The sequence below is a fragment of the Eptatretus burgeri genome, chromosome 5 (genome assembly GCF_056783735.1).
Source record: "Eptatretus burgeri isolate ZD-2024b chromosome 5, Ebu_testis_v1, whole genome shotgun sequence".
Classification (NCBI taxonomy): Eukaryota; Metazoa; Chordata; class Myxini; order Myxiniformes; family Myxinidae; genus Eptatretus; species Eptatretus burgeri.
Window position 1 is genome coordinate 442,141 of NC_140965.1, and position 20,523 is coordinate 462,663.

Genomic DNA, 20,523 nt, shown 5'->3' on the forward strand with positions numbered 1-20,523 from the left:
AATAAACATTTTAAAATCTAAGTCTTCTCCAGAACGGCTTGACAGATCAAGTGGAAACTTCACTTGCATGTTCTCCAAACCCTGGGGATACCAGGGTATTCACAAATAATTAATAGGTCACATTTGGGAGAGAGAGAGAGAGGGAGAGAGGTGGGGGTGGGAGAGTGGTGGGACAGAGAGGGAGAGTGGTGGGACAGAGAGGGAGAGTGGTGGGACAGAGAGGGAGAGTGGTGGGACAGAGAGGGAGAGTGGTGGGACAGAGAGGGAGAGTGGTGGGACAGAGAGGGAGGGTGGTGGGGCAGAGAGGGAGAGTGGTGGGACAGAGAGGGAGAGTGGTGGGACAGAGAGGGAGAGTGGTGGGACAGAGAGGGAGAGTGGTGGGACAGAGAGGGAGAGTGGTGGGACAGAGAGGGAGAGTGGTGGGACAGAGAGGGAGAGTGGTGGGACAGAGAGGGAGAGTGGTGGGACAGAGAGGGAGAGTGGTGGGACAGAGAGGGAGAGTGGTGGGACAGAGAGGGAGAGTGGTGGGACAGAGAGGGAGAGTGGTGGGACAGAGAGGGAGAGTGGTGGGACAGAGAGGGAGAGTGGTGGGACAGAGAGGGAGAGTGGTGGGACAGAGAGGGAGAGTGGTGGGACAGAGAGGGAGAGTGGTGGGACAGAGAGGGAGAGTGGTGGGACAGAGAGGGAGAGTGGTGGGACAGAGAAGGAGAGTGGTGGGACAGAGAAGGAGAGTGGTGGGACAGAGAAGGAGAGTGGTGGGACAGAGAAGGAGAGTGGTGGGACAGAGAAGGAGAGTGGTGGGACAGAGAAGGAGAGTGGTGGGACAGAGAAGGAGATGGGTGGGAGAGAGAGGGAGGGAGATGGGTGGGAGAGAGAGAGAGGGAGATGGGTGGGAGAGAGAGAGAGGGAGATGGGTGGGAGAGAGAGAGAGGGAGATGGGTGGGAGAGAGAGAGAGGAGATGGGTGGGAGAGAGAGAGAGGGAGATGGGTGGGAGAGAGAGAGAGAGGGAGATGGGTGGGAGAGAGAGAGAGAGGGAGATGGGTGGGAGAGAGAGAGAGGGAGATGGGTGGGAGAGAGAGAGAGGGAGATGGGTGGGAGAGAGAGAGAGGGAGATGGGTGGGAGAGAGAGAGAGAGAGAGAGAGAGGGAGAGGGAGATGGGTGGGAGAGAGAGAGAGAGAGAGAGAGAGGGAGATGGGTGGGAGAGAGAGAGAGAGGGAGATGGGTGGGAGAGAGAGAGGGAGATGGGTGGGAGAGAGAGAGGGAGATGGGTGGGAGAGAGAGAGGGAGATGGGTGGGAGAGAGAGAGAGGGAGATGGGTGGGAGAGAGAGAGAGGGAGATGGGTGGGAGAGAGAGAGGGAGATGGGTGGGAGAGAGAGAGGGAGATGGGTGGGAGAGAGAGAGGGAGATGCGTGGGAGAGAGAGAGGGAGATGGGTGGGAGAGAGAGGGAGTTGGGTGGGAGAGAGAGAGAGGAAGATGAGTGGGAGAGAAAGAGGGAGATGGGTGAGAGAGAGAGAGGCAGAAGCGAGAAGGAGGAGGGAGAGGGAGAATGGGGGAAGAGGAGAGAGGGGATTCCAGCAGATGTGACATCCAGTTTAACATCCATCCGAGAGATGGCACACACATTGATGAATCACCCTGCCTGTGAAACACGGAGATGACAGTTTATAGCTGCATTGGGATTCAAACCCAGGCCCGACAGCTTTGAGGGAGCTTGTGTACCTTTCGGCTATCCTGCAGTGATGTGGCGATTCATTGTTTAGTCACAACTGAAAACATTTTTTTCTCATTGCAGTCATGTAATTTATTTTGGCTTCCAAACTCCAGAAATGTTCTCATGGAGAACCGCCATTGAAGCTTGACGGTATTGACATCAAAGCTTGAACAGCACTCGCCAAGTGGCTTAGGTCAAGCAAGCACTCCTACAAAACAGTTGAACAAAGTTTTAAAAACAAAAAGTTTAATTTTTTTAATTTGTATCTATCTATGCCAAAGTGATGGGTCGTGTAATGAAAGATCGCACAAAAATGGGAAAGGTTGTGTGAAATACAATTGCACATTTTCAGCGAGCCAGATACCACCCAACGCACCGCATGACAATGCGGGGCCAAACACAGGCGCGTGGACCCTGAACATTGTTTAAGTCGATCGATATATCAGTAACGGTGCGAATATTGTAGAGCGCTCGCTAAATGGCTTAAGCACTCAATCAACGCTCTAACAAAATGGTTGATTGATACGGAACGGCTGGTTTGGCAAGTGATTACCGATCGCCGATTGGTCATATCAACACATCATGCACCTCGAGATGCCTAAGCGATGTCCGAATTTGACAAATGAACACTTTTTTTTTAACAGTCGGAACTACTGCTGAGGTCAATGTATAAGTTTATAAATTTTGAAATTGTGCTGAGTTTAAGAGATTCTTGAGGTTACGGCATTTGTGGAAATGAAAGAAAGCCACGAACGCTGGTATCTCCTGGTGTTTATAAGCATTGTAACGTATCCAGCAATTTGTACATATTGTTGCGGTTTTCGCACCCGCCGGCGTGCTGACGGCCACGTAACTCGAATCGCGGCGCGTCGCCCACCGGACGGACAATCCAGTCGTGACCCTCTCGGACTAACGCCGGGAACCAGTCACGGGTGGACCTTTCGGTCTCACCGCGATCGAGCCAATCAGCCCCCGCGTGGGATAGGGTTGCTCGCCAAATTCGAACTACCTAAGTACCCACGCGGAGGGTAGACCGGGTGATCGCACCTCGCCGCAGGTCGACTTCGGACACGGGCCACTTAAGCGACCCGTTCCGTACTATCAGAATAACCGAGCGGTGTTATCGTCGACCTCGACGGTTCGATTAATTATCGGGCGTATTCAGCCCACTACCACCAGCCCTTTACGTGAAGCAAGATGGGGATTCAATGGAGGAAAAGACGAGCGAAGCGGGAGAACAGTTCAACAATAAAGCACATTTATTCGCGACGAACGGAAAGCACACAAATACAATTCCACCAAATGCACACAAAAAAAAAAGAAACACACTTCCATTTACACAAAAAGCAAACATAAAAGTGAAAACACAGTGCAGAGCTAATACCGACTACCGAGCACACGGCAACACTTATACAATTCTACTTCACAGACGGCGCCGACAACACATACCCAAAACCAAGGAAAAGAAATCCCCAAGAATGAGGTAGGCCTGGGGCCGAGACCGGGTCGGGCCTACCCGTCTGGTGATGAGACGCGGAGCGGCGATGGCCCCGCAACCCGCGGGCCTCGTGGACAGTGCCTGGCAGGGGGTGGGAACGGGGCCCCCTTGGTCGCACTATCTCAGCGCGGGGGGAAACAGGAGGGGGTTGCTGATGCTCGGGGTATAGAGGATCTTTATTATGTGCGACGAGCGTCTCCACCTCGGCCAGGTCGCGCTGTCGGCCTCCCTCGGGTGCAGCTTCCTGCACGACGCGAGCACCCCCTCGTCTGGTGTCGCCGCCTTTCCACAGCTCCGTCCCCTCCGTTCCGACTCCAACGCACACGACGAGCAGCTCCACCGCCCGCGAAGTCTTGACCCTCTGCTTCCGACTCTCCTCTTCTTGACTCTCCGACCCGTTCTGCTGACTCTCTCCTTTGTTCTCTCTTGTTTGCGACTCTCCGACCCTCGTTCTGCTGACTCTCTCCGACCCGTTCTTGTTTGCGACTCTCCGAACCTCTGACTGACGAACACGGTCCTTTTATCCCCCCGTAACTTCGCCTTTGACCCCTTCCCTTTGACCTTTCACCTCGCTCCCCATTGGCCCGAGAAAAAGTGGGCGTGAAGGCTTTTTGATCCACAAATTTGCATATATCGATCGTTCTGGAGGCGGGGCCAAATCGCCCCTCGCTCACCGATTGGACGGCAAAAAGTGGGCGTGTGTCGTTTTTGATCCGTTTTTGAAGCAGAAAATCCGTGATTTTGTACACGCTGTTCGACGCGCGTTCTGCATGAGTCCAACACCGGTACCCACAGCGGGGCAAGAACGGTGGCGATGCTACGGTTGTGAGGTGTGCGCGAAGGTCGTGGCGGTTGTGGTGGTTGTGGTCGGTGGTTGATGTTGTGGTTGTGATCATGGCGGTTGGTCCAAAATAAAGATAGTAAAAGAAAAACGGCTATCCTGAAGAGTCGCAGCTCGCATAAATGACATGTATTCCCACTAGACAACGGGTTTGGGCCTAACTACACATGCACTTACCGAGATACCTCACCTAAGGGACCTGAATGGTGGTTTGCGAATCTGGTAACCACAACACTACCCCCTTCCCTTTTTACAGACTCGTCCCGAGTCGTCAAATTTTCGTGTGCCATCATGTGTAGTTTTCCCCTAGTACACTTTACCTACGGATCCCTGAGTGCGACATTCATGGTATTCGTGTCCCCAAAATAAATATCCTAAGGGCTGCGTAACTATCGAAACAAACTCACTCACACGGACGACTTAAATAAAATTGCCGGCGCTAAGACAAACATGCCGGGGGCGCACTCATATGTACAGTACATCTTAACCTTAACTTACAAATTTTACACTAAACCATGGCCCAGGATCATTGACTCTGCAAAAAGAAAGCAGTTAGCAGGGAGCCAGGCTGCCCACATGCAGTCTCTGACTCAAACAATGCAGGTGACAGGGAACGTGGCTGGCTGCTCACACGCAGTCCAAGGCCTTCCCTTTTGAACTGAACGCAGTGAACCACAACGGTGCTTGGGCTGCACAACGCAGTCTCCGTGCCAGCTCAAGTGGCACACGCAATGAGCACAACGAATGGATGCATGGACACAAACACGGTGCACGGGCTGCCACTGCAGGCCCGTGTTGTAGCTGCCAACAGGGCAGTTCTTGCAGCTTGCAAACTGTTGCTTTTACGATCCTGGCGCACATGGCAATGAACAGGGGGGGGGGCAAAGCAAAATTGAACGGGGCTGGTGAACATGGGCAGTGGGCATGGCATGGCAAAGGCAGCAGGCAAACACAGCCCGCAGAAGAAGGCCGCTGCAGGCAAACACAGCCCGCAGAAGAACTGGCCGGCACAGGCCTTGAAGTACCACAGCTGCAGATGAAGTGGCCGGCACAGGCCTTGAAGCAAAACACGGCCAGCCGATGGCACAGGCCTTGCAGCAAAACAACAGCTGCCGATGAAGTTGGCCGGCCTCCGCCTCGAAGAAAAACACGGCCAGCCGATGGAGTTGGGCTAGGCCTTTGCCGTTCAGTGGAGGTTGGTGGAGGGAGTGCGGTGGTGCTGGCCACTTGGAAGTCGGGCTCGGACCTACCTACCTGTCTCCCTCCCAACCTATCGCCTTTGCCTGTCACTGTACATACCCACTCCCTTAATTTGTCAAACCCCAATTTAGCCCCAACTTATTTTTTTTGTTGTTTTTATTCTTACTTCCCCACTATAAATCGTCCCCTAACCCCCTTTATCGTCTTTTTGTTCGGCTAACCTATTCTGTCACCTAGCCTACTCCCAACCCCTACGTTCCCTTCCCAGAGGGGAACAAGGGAGAGCTAGCGTCTGTGTCGAGGCCCACCGAAGCCTCAGAATGGCCTCCCAGAGTTCAGCGATCTAACCCAAAGTGGGTCCAGCGGCCCACAACGAAGAGCGGGGGATGGATGGTGCGGAGGGGTACATCTCCTAATCTACCCTAACCATTTAACTGCTAAACTACCCGGGGCTTTCAACAAGCGCCTCTCGCTTAAACTATTGGTTCTAACAACCCAGATTCCCGTCGCCTGTGTTGGTGTCCTACATACCCCGGGCCTCGCCCCCCAATTTTCTCTCCGTGCCCTCACACGGTCTCCTGGCTGGGACACGTGGCTCCCTCCGGCAGGCACGACCCTCTGCCGAATCTCCCGCTATGGCACCCCGGGCACTACACTGCCTCCGAGCCTACCAGCTCCTAACACCGGGAGTGCCCCCATGGCACCTCCCCTGAAACGCACACGTGGCAGGCCGGCCTCCCCGGGCCCCTTTCCGAGGGTCACCCGTGCCCACAACACTGCCCACGCGGCCACGTGGCGCCCGGGCCCCCGCACCAAGCAGGCGCACCCGTGCCCACTACTCTATCCCGGCCCCCCATGGGCCCATGGCCTACCGCGGCCGACTAGCCTGGTGCCCGGGGTACCCACTCAGCGATACTCACCTTTCGCAGCCACGCTCCCAAGCCCGTCAACAGGGCTCCTGCACCCCTCTAAATGGGTCTCGAGCCTACTTTCCCACCAACAACAAAACGACCTCCATTTTTCAATTTAACTAACCCAGCTAACTCACTCTACACTGACCCCGGGGTCCCTTGGGCGGGAGTCACTCCTCCCCCCAATCACTCATCGCACCATGCATTCCCCATTCGCTCCATACACACAGACCCGCTGGCCTCACTCACTCACCAAGCACATGCTTCCAATCCACTCACCAACAACTCTTCAACACACACACACCACTGAACTCTGCCATCCTCCTAACTACCTCCCCTAACTAACTCGTGCTCCCACGTCATCCCTTACACTATAGCACGTTCCTTTTAACCTACGTAGCTAAACTACGTCCCCTCTACACACTCACCAGTCTGTCTCTGTCTCTGTCTCCTAACTCAAAAAATTCATTTTATTTCCCCACCTAAATCTGGCTACAATCCCTCTAACTAATCCATTCCACGGACTCCATGAGGACTTACCCCTGCCCCATGGAGTCGGTCTAACTAAGCTAACCCTTCCCCCTAACTAGTTTCCATCCTGTGCCCAGGGTGTCAAGGGGGTCTTTCACCCTTTGCCCAGGAATCCTGTGCACCCGAAAGTGAGGCTTGTTTCCTTTTTTTTTTTTCATGCGCAGCACCTGCGCGGCAACACAGAGCTCGCGCAGTTTACGGCTGCCCGTGACGTCATGCAGCTGCGCGTGTTCCTCGTCCTCCTTGGACGCTCCCACCCGCCAGAGCTACCCTCCCTGCCGGATTCCAACCACACGTGCAGCCATGACGTCACCGTGCGCAAAAAAAAAACAAGCCCCACGTCTCGAGGGGTTCCCCACGCGAACACATGTGCTTTGCCCGTTGGAGCTTAACACACACGATCGCGTGGAGAACCCGTCCGGTCCAAATCCATTTACCTGCCTAAACTTTGTTGTCCGTCCGCGGGATCGGCAAATCCACCGCGTGCGTTTCCGGACCGGGACTTCACTCTCGCAAGCGAGCACGTGGCGGTCTCGTGCGTTGCACAGCACGAACCGCGTGCTCACTGCTGGGTGAACCCGGCACGGTCCGCGAAACAACTACAGCCGCTACTCGGCTTTCTTTCTTCTCATGTCGCCTTCGTCGTCGCCATTCAACCCACGCACACCTGCGTGTTGCGACGCACACAGTCCACTCCATCACATTCACACGGGGATACGCGGCTGCGTGCTCCCGCATGCCAACCGACATCTCCCTCTCATACCGCTCTCTCACACACACGGTCTCCCTTGCACACAGCGACCTTGCACACGGCCGTTCACTCACGCGTGCGGGGGCACTCACCCGCGGTTCCTCACTCGCACTCCGTGCCTCATCCACACACGCGGGGACCTCAACCGCGGTGCCTCATCCACACACCGTGCCTCACTCATACACGCGGGGGCACTCAACCGCGGTCCCTCATCCACACACCGTGCCTCACTCACACACACGGGGGCACACACCCGCGGTGCCTCACTCACAAACACGGCCTCACTCACACACGCGGGGGCACTCACCCGCGGTGCCTCATCCACACTGGCCGTTTCACTCACACCCACGGCCTCTTCCACACACGATGCCTCATCCACACACGGCGTGCTGGGAAGCACGTACTCCGGCACCATCGCCACCACACCACTCACACACGGGGTCGCTTCCACACACGGGGACGCTTCCACACACGGGGACGCACTCACACCTTGCACCACACACACAGGGACAACCACACTGGGGATTCGTGTCCCCACAAGGGTCTCCGGGGCCTCTACACCCCCCAAGCTCTCCGTGCACCCGTCCACAGCACTCGTCCCCTCAACCTCGCAAAGCACGACCGAACTCACCTGGTCGTGACTCGCCTCAAGGGGGCATACTCCCTCCCCTTGTTCCTGGAGGAGGCCATCCCGCTGCTCGCACCGGGTCCCTACACGCTCCGCGAGCTCACCCCCATTGTCCTCCACTACCTCCGTGTGTGCGTGCGCGTCACTTACCCCGTCTTCATCGTGTAGTCTTCCCTCTATCGTTCCCATCTCCCGTGTCTCTGCCAACTCTTCACCCTTTACCTCCCTTGTCTCAACTATTATTTCTGTTGTCACGGCCTTCATGCCCGCCTGCAGGCATCGGCCAATGTTCTGCGTCTCACCCCGGAACTTTTTCATTTCTTCCTTCATGTTTGCTTCCATTCCGTTTATTTGCTTGTTCATTTCGTTTTTCATTTCATTTGTATTTGTATCCATCTTCTCGTTCATGTGTTGTGTATTCGCATCCATCGTCGTTTTCACTTCATTCATTTGCTTGTTCATGTCTTTCATTTCGTTTGTATTTGCATCCATTTTTTCGATCATTTTCGCATTCATCTTTGCTGTCGTTTCCGCATACATTTTTGCCAGCATGGTGAATAGCTGGGTCATGTCGGGTGCGCTTGGGTGAGCCGTTTCGGCAGGGGTCGGGGAAGGGTTTTGGTGGAGAGGGGGAGGGGAGGTGTCATACACTGCGGCCGCTGCCGCACCCACCTCAGGTTCTGGGTTCAGTTGGGCGAGTCCGTGTTCCTGCACAATCAACATTTCCTGCTCGGGGATTCCATCCTGGACCATGGACTCTACATTATTACACATATACATTTCTAATACCCCCGGCTCCCGCTCGCCTTGAGACGCCATCTTGCTTCTCGTGAAGGGTTAATTTGCTCGCTCGTAATTTGGAGGGAATCGGGGGTCGCTTCTCTCACCCCTGGACCGATTCCCGTGAATTTCGCTGGAGACAGGAGAGCCTGTTGTCCCGCTCTCCAATACCAGTGCCGCGAGGAGGGCGATGAATTTGTATCGCACGACCTGACACCAGTGTTTCGGTCTTCGCGCCCGCCGGCGTGCGGACGGCCACGTAACTCGAATCGCGGCACGTCGCCCACCGGACGGACAATCCAGTCGTGACCCTCTCGGACTAACGCCGGGAACCAGTCACGGGTGGACCTTTCGGTCTCACCGCGATCGAGCCAATCAGCCCCGCGTGGGATAGGTTGCTCGCCAAATTCGAACTACCTAAGTACCCACGCGGAGGGTAGACCGGCGATCGCACCTCGCCGCAGGTCGACTTCGGACACGGGCCACTTAAGCGACCCGTTCCGTACTATCAGAATAACCGAGCGGTGTTATCGTCGACCTCGACGGTTCGATTAATTATCGGGCGTACTCAGCCCACTACCAACCCTTTACGTGAAGCAAGGTGGGGATTCAATGGAGGAAAAGACGAAGCGAAGCGGGAGAACAGTTCAACAATAAAGCACATTTATTCTCGGCACACGGGAAGCACACAAATACAATTCCACCAAATGCACACAAAAAAAGAAAACACAATTCCATTTACACAAAAAGCAAACATAAAAGTGAAAACACAGTGCAGAGCTAATACCGACTACCGAGCACACGGCAACACTTATACAATTCTACTTCACAGACGGCGCCGACAACACATACCCAAAACCAAGGAAAAGAAATCCCCCAAGAATGAGGTAGGCCTGGGGCCGAGACCGGGTCGGGCCTACCCGTCTGGTGATGAGACGCGGAGCGGCGATGGCCCCGCAACCCGCGGGCCTCGTGGACAGTGCCTGGCAGGGGTGGGAACGGGGCCCCCTTGGTCGCACTATCTCAGCGCGGGGGAAACAGGAGGGGGTTGCTGATGCTCGGGGTATAGAGGATCTTTATTATGTGCGACGAGCGTCTCCACCTCGGCCAGGTCGCGCTGTCGGCCTCCCTCGGGTGCAGCTTCCTGCACGACGCGAGCACCCCCTCGTCTGGTGTCGCCGCCTTTCCACAGCTCCGTCCCCTCCGTTCCGACTCCAACGCACACGACGAGCAGCTCCACCGCCCGCGAAGTCTTGACCCTCTGCTTCCGACTCTCCTCTTCTTGACTCTCCGACCGCGTTCTTGTTTGCGACTCTCCGACCCTCGTTCTGCTGACTCTCTCCGACCCGTTCTTGTTTGCGACTCTCCCTTCGACTCTGACTGACGAACACGGTCCTTTTATCCCCCCGTAACTTCGCCTTTGACCCCCTCCCTTTGACCTTTCACCTCGCTCCCCATTGGCCCGAGAAAAAGTGGGCGTGAAGGCTTTTTGATCCACAAATTTGCATATATCGATCGTTCTGGAGGCGGGGCCAAATCGCCCCTCGCTCACCGATTGGACGGCAAAAAGTGGGCGTGTGTCGTTTTTGATCCGTTTTTGAAGCAGAAAATCCGTGATTTTGTACACGCTGTTCGACGCGCGTTCTGCATGAGTCCAACACCGGTACCCACAGCGGGGCAAGAACGGTGGCGATGCTACGGTTGTGAGGTGTGCGCGAAGGTCGTGGCGGTTGTGGTGGTTGTGGTCGGTGGTTGATGTTGTGGTTGTGATCATGGCGGTTGGTCCAAAATAAAGATAGTAAAAGAAAAACGGCTATCCTGAAGAGTCGCAGCTCGCATAAATGACATGTATTCCCACTAGACAACGGGTTTGGGCCTAACTACACATGCACTTACCGAGATACCTCACCTAAGGGACCTGAATGGTGGTTTGCGAATCTGGTAACCACAACACTACCCCCTTCCCTTTTTACAGACTCGTCCCGAGTCGTCAAATTTTCGTGTGCCATCATGTGTAGTTTTCCCCTAGTACACTTTACCTACGGATCCCTGAGTGCGACATTCATGGTATTCGTGTCCCCAAAATAAATATCCTAAGGGCTGCGTAACTATCGAAACAAACTCACTCACACGGACGACTTAAATAAAATTGCCGGCGCTAAGACAAACATGCCGGGGGCGCACTCATATGTACAGTACATCTTAACCTTAACTTACAAATTTTACACTAAACCATGGCCCAGGATCATTGACTCTACAAAAGAAAGCAGTTAGCAGGGAGCCAGGCTGCCCACATGCAGTCTCTGACTCAAACAATGCAGGTGACAGGGAACGTGGCTGGCTGCTCACACGCAGTCCAAGGCCTTCCCTTTTGAACTGAACGCAGTGAACCACAACGGTGCTTGGGCTGCACAACGCAGTCTCCGTGCCAGCTCAAGTGGCACACGCAATGAGCACAACGAATGGATGCATGGACACAAACACGGTGCACGGGCTGCCACTGCAGGCCCGTGTTGTAGCTGCCAACAGGGCAGTTCTTGCAGCTTGCAAACTGTTGCTTTTACGATCCTGGCGCACATGGAAATGAACAGGGGGGGGCAAAGCAAAAATTGAACGGGGCTGGTGAACATGGGCAGTGGGCATGGCATGGCAAAGGCAGCAGGCAAACACAGCCCGCAGAAGAAGGCCGCTGCAGGCAAACACAGCCCGCAGAAGAACTGGCCGGCACAGGCCTTGAAGTACCACAGCTGCAGATGAAGTGGCCGGCACAGGCCTTGAAGCAAAACACGGCCAGCCGATGGCACAGGCCTTGCAGCAAAACAACAGCTGCCGATGAAGTTGGCCGGCCTCCGCCTCGAAGAAAAACACGGCCAGCCGATGGAGTTGGCTAGCCTTTGCCGTTCAGTGGAGGTTGGTGGAGGGAGTGCGGTGGTGCTGGCCACTTGGAAGTCGGGCTCGGACCTACCTACCTGTCTCCCTCCCAACCTATCGCCTTTGCCTGTCACTGTACATACCCACTCCCTTAATTTGTCAAACCCCAATTTAGCCCCAACTTATTTTTTTTTGTTGTTTTTATTTTTACTTCCCCTCTATAAATCGTCCCCTAACCCCCTTTATCGTCTTTGTTCGGCTAACCTATTCTGTCACCTAGCCTACTCCCAACCCCTACGTTCCCTTCCCAGAGGGGAACAAGGGAGAGCTAGCGTCCTGTGTCGAGGCCCACCGAAGCCTCAGAATGGCCTCCCCAGAGTTCAGCGATCTAACCCAAAGTGGGTCCAGCGGCCCACAACGAGAGCGAGGGGATGGATGGTGCGGAGGGGTACATCTCCTAATCTACCCTAACCATTTAACTGCTAAACTACCCCGGGGCTTTCAACAAGCGCCTCTCGCTTAAACTATTGGTTCTAACAACCCAGATTCCCGTCGCCTGTGTTGGTGTCCTTACAATTTCGGGCCTCGCCCCCCCAATTTTCTCTCCGTGCCCTCACACGGTCTCCTGGCTGGGACACGTGGCTCCCTCCGGCAGGCACGACCCTCTGCCGAATCTCCCGCTATGGCACCCCCGGGCACTACACTGCCTCCGAGCCTACCAGCTCCCTAACACCGGGAGTGCCCCCATGGCACCTCCCCCTGAAACGCACACGTGGCAGGCCGGCCTCCCGGGCCCCTTTCCGAGGGTCACCCGTGCCCACAACACTGCCCACGCGGCTAATGGCGCCCCGGGCCCCCGCACCAAGCAGGCGCACCCGTGCCCACTACTCTATCCCGGCCCCCCATGGGCCCATGGCCTACCGCGGCCGACTAGCCTGGTGCCCGGGGTACCCACTCAGCGATACTCACCTTTCGCAGCCACGCTCCCAAGCCCGTCAACAGGGCTCCTGCACCCCTCTAAATGGGTCTCGAGCCTACTTTCCCACCAACAACAAAACGACCTCCATTTTTCAATTTAACTAACCCAGCTAACTCACTCTACACTGACCCCGGGGTCCCTTGGGCGGGAGTCACTCCTCCCCCCAATCACTCATCGCACCATGCATTCCCCATCCGCTCCATACACACAGACCCGCTGGCCTCACTCACTCACCAAGTACATGCTTCCAATCCACTCACCAACAACTCTTCAACACACACACACCACTGAACTCTGCCATCCTCCTAACTACCTCCCCTAACTAGCTCGTGCTCCCACGTCATCCCTTACACTCTAGCACGTCCCTTTAACCTACGTAGCTAAACTACGTCCCCTCTACACACTCACCAGTCTGTCTCTGTCTCTGTCTCCTAACTCAAAAAATTCATTTTATTTCCCCACCTAAATCTGGCTACAATCCCTCTAACTAATCCATTCCACGGACTCCATGAGGACTTACCCCTGCCCCATGGAGTCGGTCTAACTAAGCTAACCCTTCCCCCTAACTAGTTTCCATCCTGTGCCCAGGGTGTCAAGGGGGTCTTTCACCCTTTGCCCAGGAATCCTGTGCACCCGAAAGTGAGGCTTGTTTCCTTTTTTTTTTTTCATGCGCAGCACCTGCGCGGCAACTCAGAGCTCGCGCACTTTACACCTGCCCGTGACGTCATGCAGCTGCACGTGTTCCTCGTCCCTCCTTGGACGCTACCATCCGGCAGAGATACCCCTCCTGCCGGATTCCAACCACACGTGCAGCCATGACGTCACCGTGCGCAAAAAAAAAACAAGCCCCACGTCTCGAGGGGTTCCCCACGCGAACACATGTGCTTTGCCCGTTGGAGCTTAACACACACGATCGCGTGGAGAACCCGTCCGGTCCAAATCCATTTACCTGCCTAAACTTTGTTGTCCGTCCGCGGGATCGGCAAATCCACCGCGTGCGTTTCCGGACCGGGACTTCACTCTCGCAAGCGAGCACGTGGCGGTCTCGTGCGTTGCACAGCACGAACCGCGTGCTCACTGCTGGGTGAACCCGGCACGGTCCGCGAAACAACTACAGCCGCTACTCGGCTTTCTTTCTTCTCATGTCGCCTTCGTCGTCGCCATTCAACCCACGCACACCTGCGTGTTGCGACGCACACAGTCCACTCCATCACATTCACACGGGGATACGCGGCTGCGTGCTCCCGCATGCCAACCGACATCTCCCTCTCATACCGCTCTCTCACACACACGGTCTCCCTTGCACACAGCGACCTTGCACACGGCCGTTCACTCACGCGTGCGGGGGCACTCACCCGCGGTTCCTCACTCGCACTCCGTGCCTCATCCACACACGCGGGGGAACTCAACCGCGGTGCCTCATCCACACACCGTGCCTCACTCATACACGCGGGGGCACTCAACCGCGGTCCCTCATCCACACACCGTGCCTCACTCACACACACGGGGGCACACACCCGCGGTGCCTCACTCACAAACACGGCCTCACTCACACACGCGGGGGCACTCACCCGCGGTGCCTCATCCACACTGGCCGTTTCACTCACACCCACGGCCTCTTCCACACACGATGCCTCATCCACACACGGCGTGCTGGGAAGCACGTACTCCGGCACCATCGCCACCACACCACTCACACACGGGGTCGCTTCCACACACGGGGACGCTTCCACACACGGGGACGCACTCACACCTTGCACCACACACACAGGGACAACCACACTGGGGATTCGTGTCCCCACAAGGGTCTCCCGGGGCCTCTACACCCCCAAGCTCTCCGAGCTCCCGTCCACAGCACTCGTCCCCTCAACCTCGCAAAGCACGACCGAACTCACCTGGTCGTGACTCGCCTCAAGGGGGCATACCCCCTCCCCCTGTTCCTGGAGGAGCCCATCCCGCTGCTCGCACCGGGCCCCTACAGGCTCCGCGAGCTCACCCCCCATTGTCCTCCACTACCTTCGTGTGTGCGTGCGCGTCACTTACCCCGTCTTCATCGTGTAGTCTTCCCTCTATCGTTCCCATCTCCCGTGTCTCTGCCAACTCTTCACCCTTTACCTCCCTTGTCTCAACTATTATTTCTGTTGTCACGGCCTTCATGCCCGCCTGCAGGCATCGGCCAATGTTCTGCGTCTCACCCCGGAACTTTTTCATTTCTTCCTTCATGTTTGCTTCCATTCCGTTTATTTGCTTGTTCATTTCGTTTTTCATTTCATTTGTATTTGTATCCATCTTCTCGTTCATGTGTTGTGTATTCGCATCCATCGTCGTTTTCACTTCATTCATTTGCTTGTTCATGTCTTTCATTTCGTTTGTATTTGCATCCATTTTTTCGATCATTTTCGCATTCATCTTTGCTGTCGTTTCCGCATACATTTTTGCCAGCATGGTGAATAGCTGGGTCATGTCGGGTGCGCTTGGGTGAGCCGTTTCGGCAGGGGTCGGGGAAGGGTTTTGGTGGAGAGGGGGAGGGGAGGTGTCATACACTGCGACGCTGCCGCACCCACCTCAGAGTTCTGGGTTCAGTTGGGCGAGTCCGTGTTCCTGCACAATCAACATTTCCTGCTCGGGGATTCCATCCTGGACCATGGACTCTACATTATTACACATATACATTTCTAATACCCCCGGCTCCCGCTCGCCTTGAGACGCCATCTTGCTTCTCGTGAAGGGTTAATTTGCTCGCTCGTAATTTGGAGGGAATCGGGGTCGCTTCTCTCACCCCTGGACCGACTCCCGTGAATTTCGCTGGAGACAGGAGAGCCTGTTGTCCCGCTCTCCAATACCAGTGCCGCGAGGAGGGCGATGAATTTGTATCGCACGACCTGACACCAGTGTTTCGGTCTTCGCGCCCGCCGGCGTGCGGACGGCCACGTAACTCGAATCGCGGCACGTCGCCCACCCGACGGACAATCCAGTCGAGACCCTCTCGGACTAACGCCGGAACCAGTCACGGGTGGACCTTTCGGTCTCACCGCGATCGAGCCAATCAGCCCCCGCGTGGGATAGGGTTGCTCGCCAAATTCGAACTACCTAAGTACCCACGCGGAGGGTAGACCAGGCGATCGCACCTCGCCGCAGGTCGACTTCGGACACGGGCCACTTAAGCGACCCGTTCCGTACTATCAGAATAACCGAGCGGTGTTATCGTCGACCTCGACGGTTCGATTAATTATCGGGCGTACTCAGCCCACTACCAACCCTTTACGTGAAGCAAGGTGGGGATTCAATGGAGGAAAAGACGAAGCGAAGCGGGAGAACAGTTCAACAATAAAGCACATTTATTCTCGGCACACGGGAAGCACACAAATACAATTCCACCAAATGCACACAAAAAAAAAGAAAACACAATTCCATTTACACAAAAAGCAAACATAAAAGTGAAAACACAGTGCAGAGCTAATACCGACTACCGAGCACACGGCAACACTTATACAATTCTACTTCACAGACGGCGCCGACAACACATACCCAAAACCAAGGAAAAAAATCCCCCAAGAATGAGGTAGGCCTGGGGCCGAGACCGGGTCGGGCCTACCCGTCTGGTGATGAGACGCGGAGCGGCGATGGCCCCGCAACCCGCGGGCCTCGTGGACAGTGCCTGGCAGGGGGTGGGAACGGGGCCCCCTTGGTCGCACTATCTCAGCGCGGGGGGAAACAGGAGGGGGTTGCTGATGCTCGGGGTATAGAGGATCTTTATTATGTGCGACGAGCGTCTCCACCTCGGCCAGGTCGCGCTGTCGGCCTCCCTCGGGTGCAGCTTCCTGCACGACGCGAGCCCCCCCTCGTCTGGTGTCCCCGCCTTTCCACAGCTCCGTCCCCTCCGTTCCGACTCCAACGCACACGACGAGCAGCTCCACCGCCCGCGAAGTCTTGACCCTCTGCTTCCGACTCTCCTCTTCTTGACTCTCCGACCGCGTTCTTGTTTGCGACTCTCCGACCCTCGTTCTGCTGACTCTCTCCGACCCGTTCTTGTTTGCGACTCTCCCTTCGACTCTGACTGACGAACACGGTCCTTTTATCCCCCCGTAACTTCGCCTTTGACCCCCTCCCTTTGACCTTTCACCTCGCTCCCCATTGGCCCGAGAAAAAGTGGGCGTGAAGGCTTTTTGATCCACAAATTTGCATATATCGATCGTTCTGGAGGCGGGGCCAAATCGCCCCTCGCTCACCGATTGGACGGCAAAAAGTGGGCGTGTGTCGTTTTTGATCCGTTTTTGAAGCAGAAAATCCGTGATTTTGTACACGCTGTTCGACGCGCGTTCTGCATGAGTCCAACACTGGTACCCACAGCGGGGCAAGAACGGTGGCGATGCTACGGTTGTGAGGTGTGCGCGAAGGTCGTGGCGGTTGTGGTGGTTGTGGTCGGTGGTTGATGTTGTGGTTGTGATCATGGCGGTTGGTCCAAAATAAAGATAGTAAAAGAAAAACGGCTATCCTGAAGAGTCGCAGCTCGCATAAATGACATGTATTCCCACTAGACAACGGGTTTGGGCCTAACTACACATGCACTTACCGAGATACCTCACCTAAGGGACCTGAATGGTGGTTTGCGAATCTGGTAACCACAACAATATGATGAACAGGCATTCAATGATATGACTGAGTAGCCTGGTGTTGGCTTATTGATTAGAGTAGCTGGTTTGGGGCCTAGAGTCCTGAGTTTGAGCCCCTTTGGCTGCTGAATTAATGCCAGGTGGGATCGACAGCCCATCTCATTCTTCCGAGGTCGATGAAATGAGTACCAGTGTAATGGTAGAGGGGCACAGCATCAGCAGCATAGCCACACTCCAAGAAATGATAGCTACCTGGCAGCCAAAGCTTCCATACGCAAGAACAGAACAGATATGATTGAAGAAAGTGAAAAAAACAAGTTTATCCAAAAGAAATTGTTGCAGCCTGTTCCAAGTTAAGGCATTATTGAGCAGGCCAAAAATAAAATGGCGGCTTAAGACTCTTGAGAGTTGACAGAGGGCTAACCAAAATGGCATGCCACCATCTTTATGATGGTTTTTCGTGATGAGCACCCCTAAATTATCCTCAAAGAGGGTGTTTAAATCAACCCAAACACCCAATTTTCATTTATGCCCTCCCTTGGAGTTCCCTTAGTATGCGTGCAAAGTTTAGGGCCGCAAGGTTTCATGGTTTTGGAGTTGTGGAGGAGACGGACAGACAAACGGACTGATGAATGGATGAACAGACACACTAACATTCATTCGTATCGATATTTCAGATGCTCAACGACTGATTTACAAATGTTGTTGTGCAAACTTTTTCGGCATGCTCACATTGCATTGGTACTTTCTGTGCATACTTTATAGATGATCTAACATTCGAAATAGTATGTACTGTATAGAAATATGGATGTGTTGCTGCTGTCAATTGGCCCTGTGACTGCCCTGCATGGACAGGGGTGATAATATTGCACTGTTAAACACAGCCGTATTGGTCTCATTCGCCCTTGGGAAAATGTGTCTCGCGGCCCCGCCCAATCAGACTTATTGACAGTAGTAGTCCCGCCCACCCCTCTGATCCCTTCCCTGTTACTTTGCAAAGGAATGCAGTTTTGCATACTTTTCGTTGAATCCTTTCAAGCGATTAAAATTTCTATCAGATTGTACTTTCCCACTATAAAATGTAGTGGATTGGTATTTAAACCAAGCTTGTAGCTAAAACCAAATTTGAGTTTGGCTGTCTGAAAAGAATAATAAGAATAAGAATGGGAATTTTGGGTCTCTCTTTTTTCTTGTTCAAGGAAGATGTCCCAAATTTTAATGAGGTTTTTTTGGATGGGAAATTCTCCATATATAATACATGATTGTTCGGTGTTTTCTAAGTTTATGAGTTTTATCTTGGTCGATTTTTTTTTAATGATTGATGTTGTATTGAGCCAATGGAGTGTCCGATCCATCCATACATAATAAGTCCACTGACTTCTTGATAAATGCCACTGGATTCTTCATATTCACCAGCAAATCAGAGTGACAAATTGGCTTCCTTCAATCATGCCCTTTGTCATTGGAAATCTATTGTTTCCTTTTCTATCTCTTCAAATCGAGTCATCGTAAACTCGCCTGAAGAAAGAAGACATATTCATTTATCTGCTGATATTTCTAACCATATCCTGAGTGATGCGAATAATACATGCAAGTACCTATCATACATGGCATGAGTGTTGCGAGCTTTTTCATTTATTCTCATTCCTGTTCACTCAGGTTATGATGAGAAGCAGGGATTTGTTATGAGCCATCCAACACCCACAACTCGCCATGTCTCCGGTTACGCACTTTTCAACAACAATGCTGTGAACCTCTTCTCGGCCATTCTGTCTACGGCTCTTTTCCCTGCCTTCGCGTATGGCCTTTGGCCGCCAGCTCTGAGGACATAATGGATTTACTGCTTCATTACTTTCCAGCATCAACATAATCCAAATACTGTAATTGGCTCTTTTCACAATTCATTTGGTGTTTTTCTTATTCTTATTCTTCAACTTATTTTTCTCTTAAACACCCTCCACTTTCACTTTATTGTCGCTGTTCGTTTTTTCATTCTTCACATGGTATGTTTTGTGTAAACTCACTGTATTCATTCCTTAACTCAGATAATGGAGGAGATGAGTTTCCTCCTTTATGATGTGTCCATCGAACCTTGTCAAATAATTTATAACTCTACTTTGTGATTTTTAAACTATATAACACCAACCCCAGTATAATACAAGGCATGACTGCAAAGTAAAGTGTCTTCCTATGTAGCTTTTATCTGGACCAAAATGTTAATTCTGCAAGGAACAAGCTTCCTAATGCAAGTCAACTCGAAAAACAAAACTTATTTAGGTAAACTCAAAAAACGATGTAATTGATGTAATCCATTGATTGGAACTATGTTTGAGGAAAACTGCACACTCACCACCACATTCCATTAAATATTGTGTTGAATAATTGCACCATTCTGCTTTGTAATAAATGTCACAAGAAAGATCTGTGCTTCAATTGTATGTGAGGATTGTTATCGTAAATTCCCACAGATAATATTCACACAACCAAAGAGTTATTGTCATCATGAGTATGCAGCGTTTGTTTGCTGTGTGCATCATTCCTAGAGAAGGACATTGATGCAGGAGCTCTGTGGTTTAAGATTGGAGTACAATGTTAAACGTTTTTCTTTCCTCTTTTTTTTTTTTCCTAAAGTTATAGTTGGGTAGGAATTAGGGGTTCCCATGCACCCCCTCTGGGATTTAATGACACCGGGTTTTTTAAACTGCCAAGGGTGTTATAAATAGATTTGAGATGTTCCCAAGAAAAAAAAAAAGTGGCTCGAAGGATCCATTCGGTGGCCATCTTCGATTTCGTCACGAACGTCAGCGAAAATTTAAATAAGTCATAACTTTTTTACCACATGTCCTAGAAACATAAATGAAAGAACTTTTTCAATTAATTGTGGGATTGTAAATCATTTAAGAACATTATTTTAGCGTTTAGATGCCATTTATTAGATCAAAATCGAGAAAAACCTTCAAAATTGGACCATTTTTAAAGTATCGTCTTGCATCACATACGTCAAATTGTTGCCACCTATTTGTTTTAAACCATAAAAACTAAAACTTTAGTCATCATCATCATCACTGTCACAATCAAGATAGGTTAACATATCCTCAGTCATTCATTCCATTTTCTTCATCCTTCTCTTCTCCTTCGTCATCTTCTTCTTCATCACTTGTGACCAGAACATCTACAAGACTTTGTGGCAATACCGGTCCATCCG

General features: G+C 53.0%; 1 protein-coding gene across 5 annotated transcripts in view; it reads left to right on the forward strand.

The window, feature by feature from the left end:
- Positions 1 to 19,739, forward strand: part of LOC147025677 (transmembrane protein 19-like) — a 104,866-nt gene extending 85,127 nt beyond the window's left edge. For all 5 annotated transcript variants that reach the window (XM_085880354.1, XM_085880350.1, XM_085880353.1 and 2 more), the window contains one exon: positions 18,978 to 19,739. In XM_085880354.1, the coding sequence (XP_085736480.1) occupies positions 18,978 to 18,984 (7 nt within the window). In that variant the 3' untranslated portion in view covers positions 18,985 to 19,739. The remainder of the gene's footprint in view (positions 1 to 18,977) is intronic.
- The last annotated feature ends 784 nt before the right edge of the window (positions 19,740 to 20,523 follow it).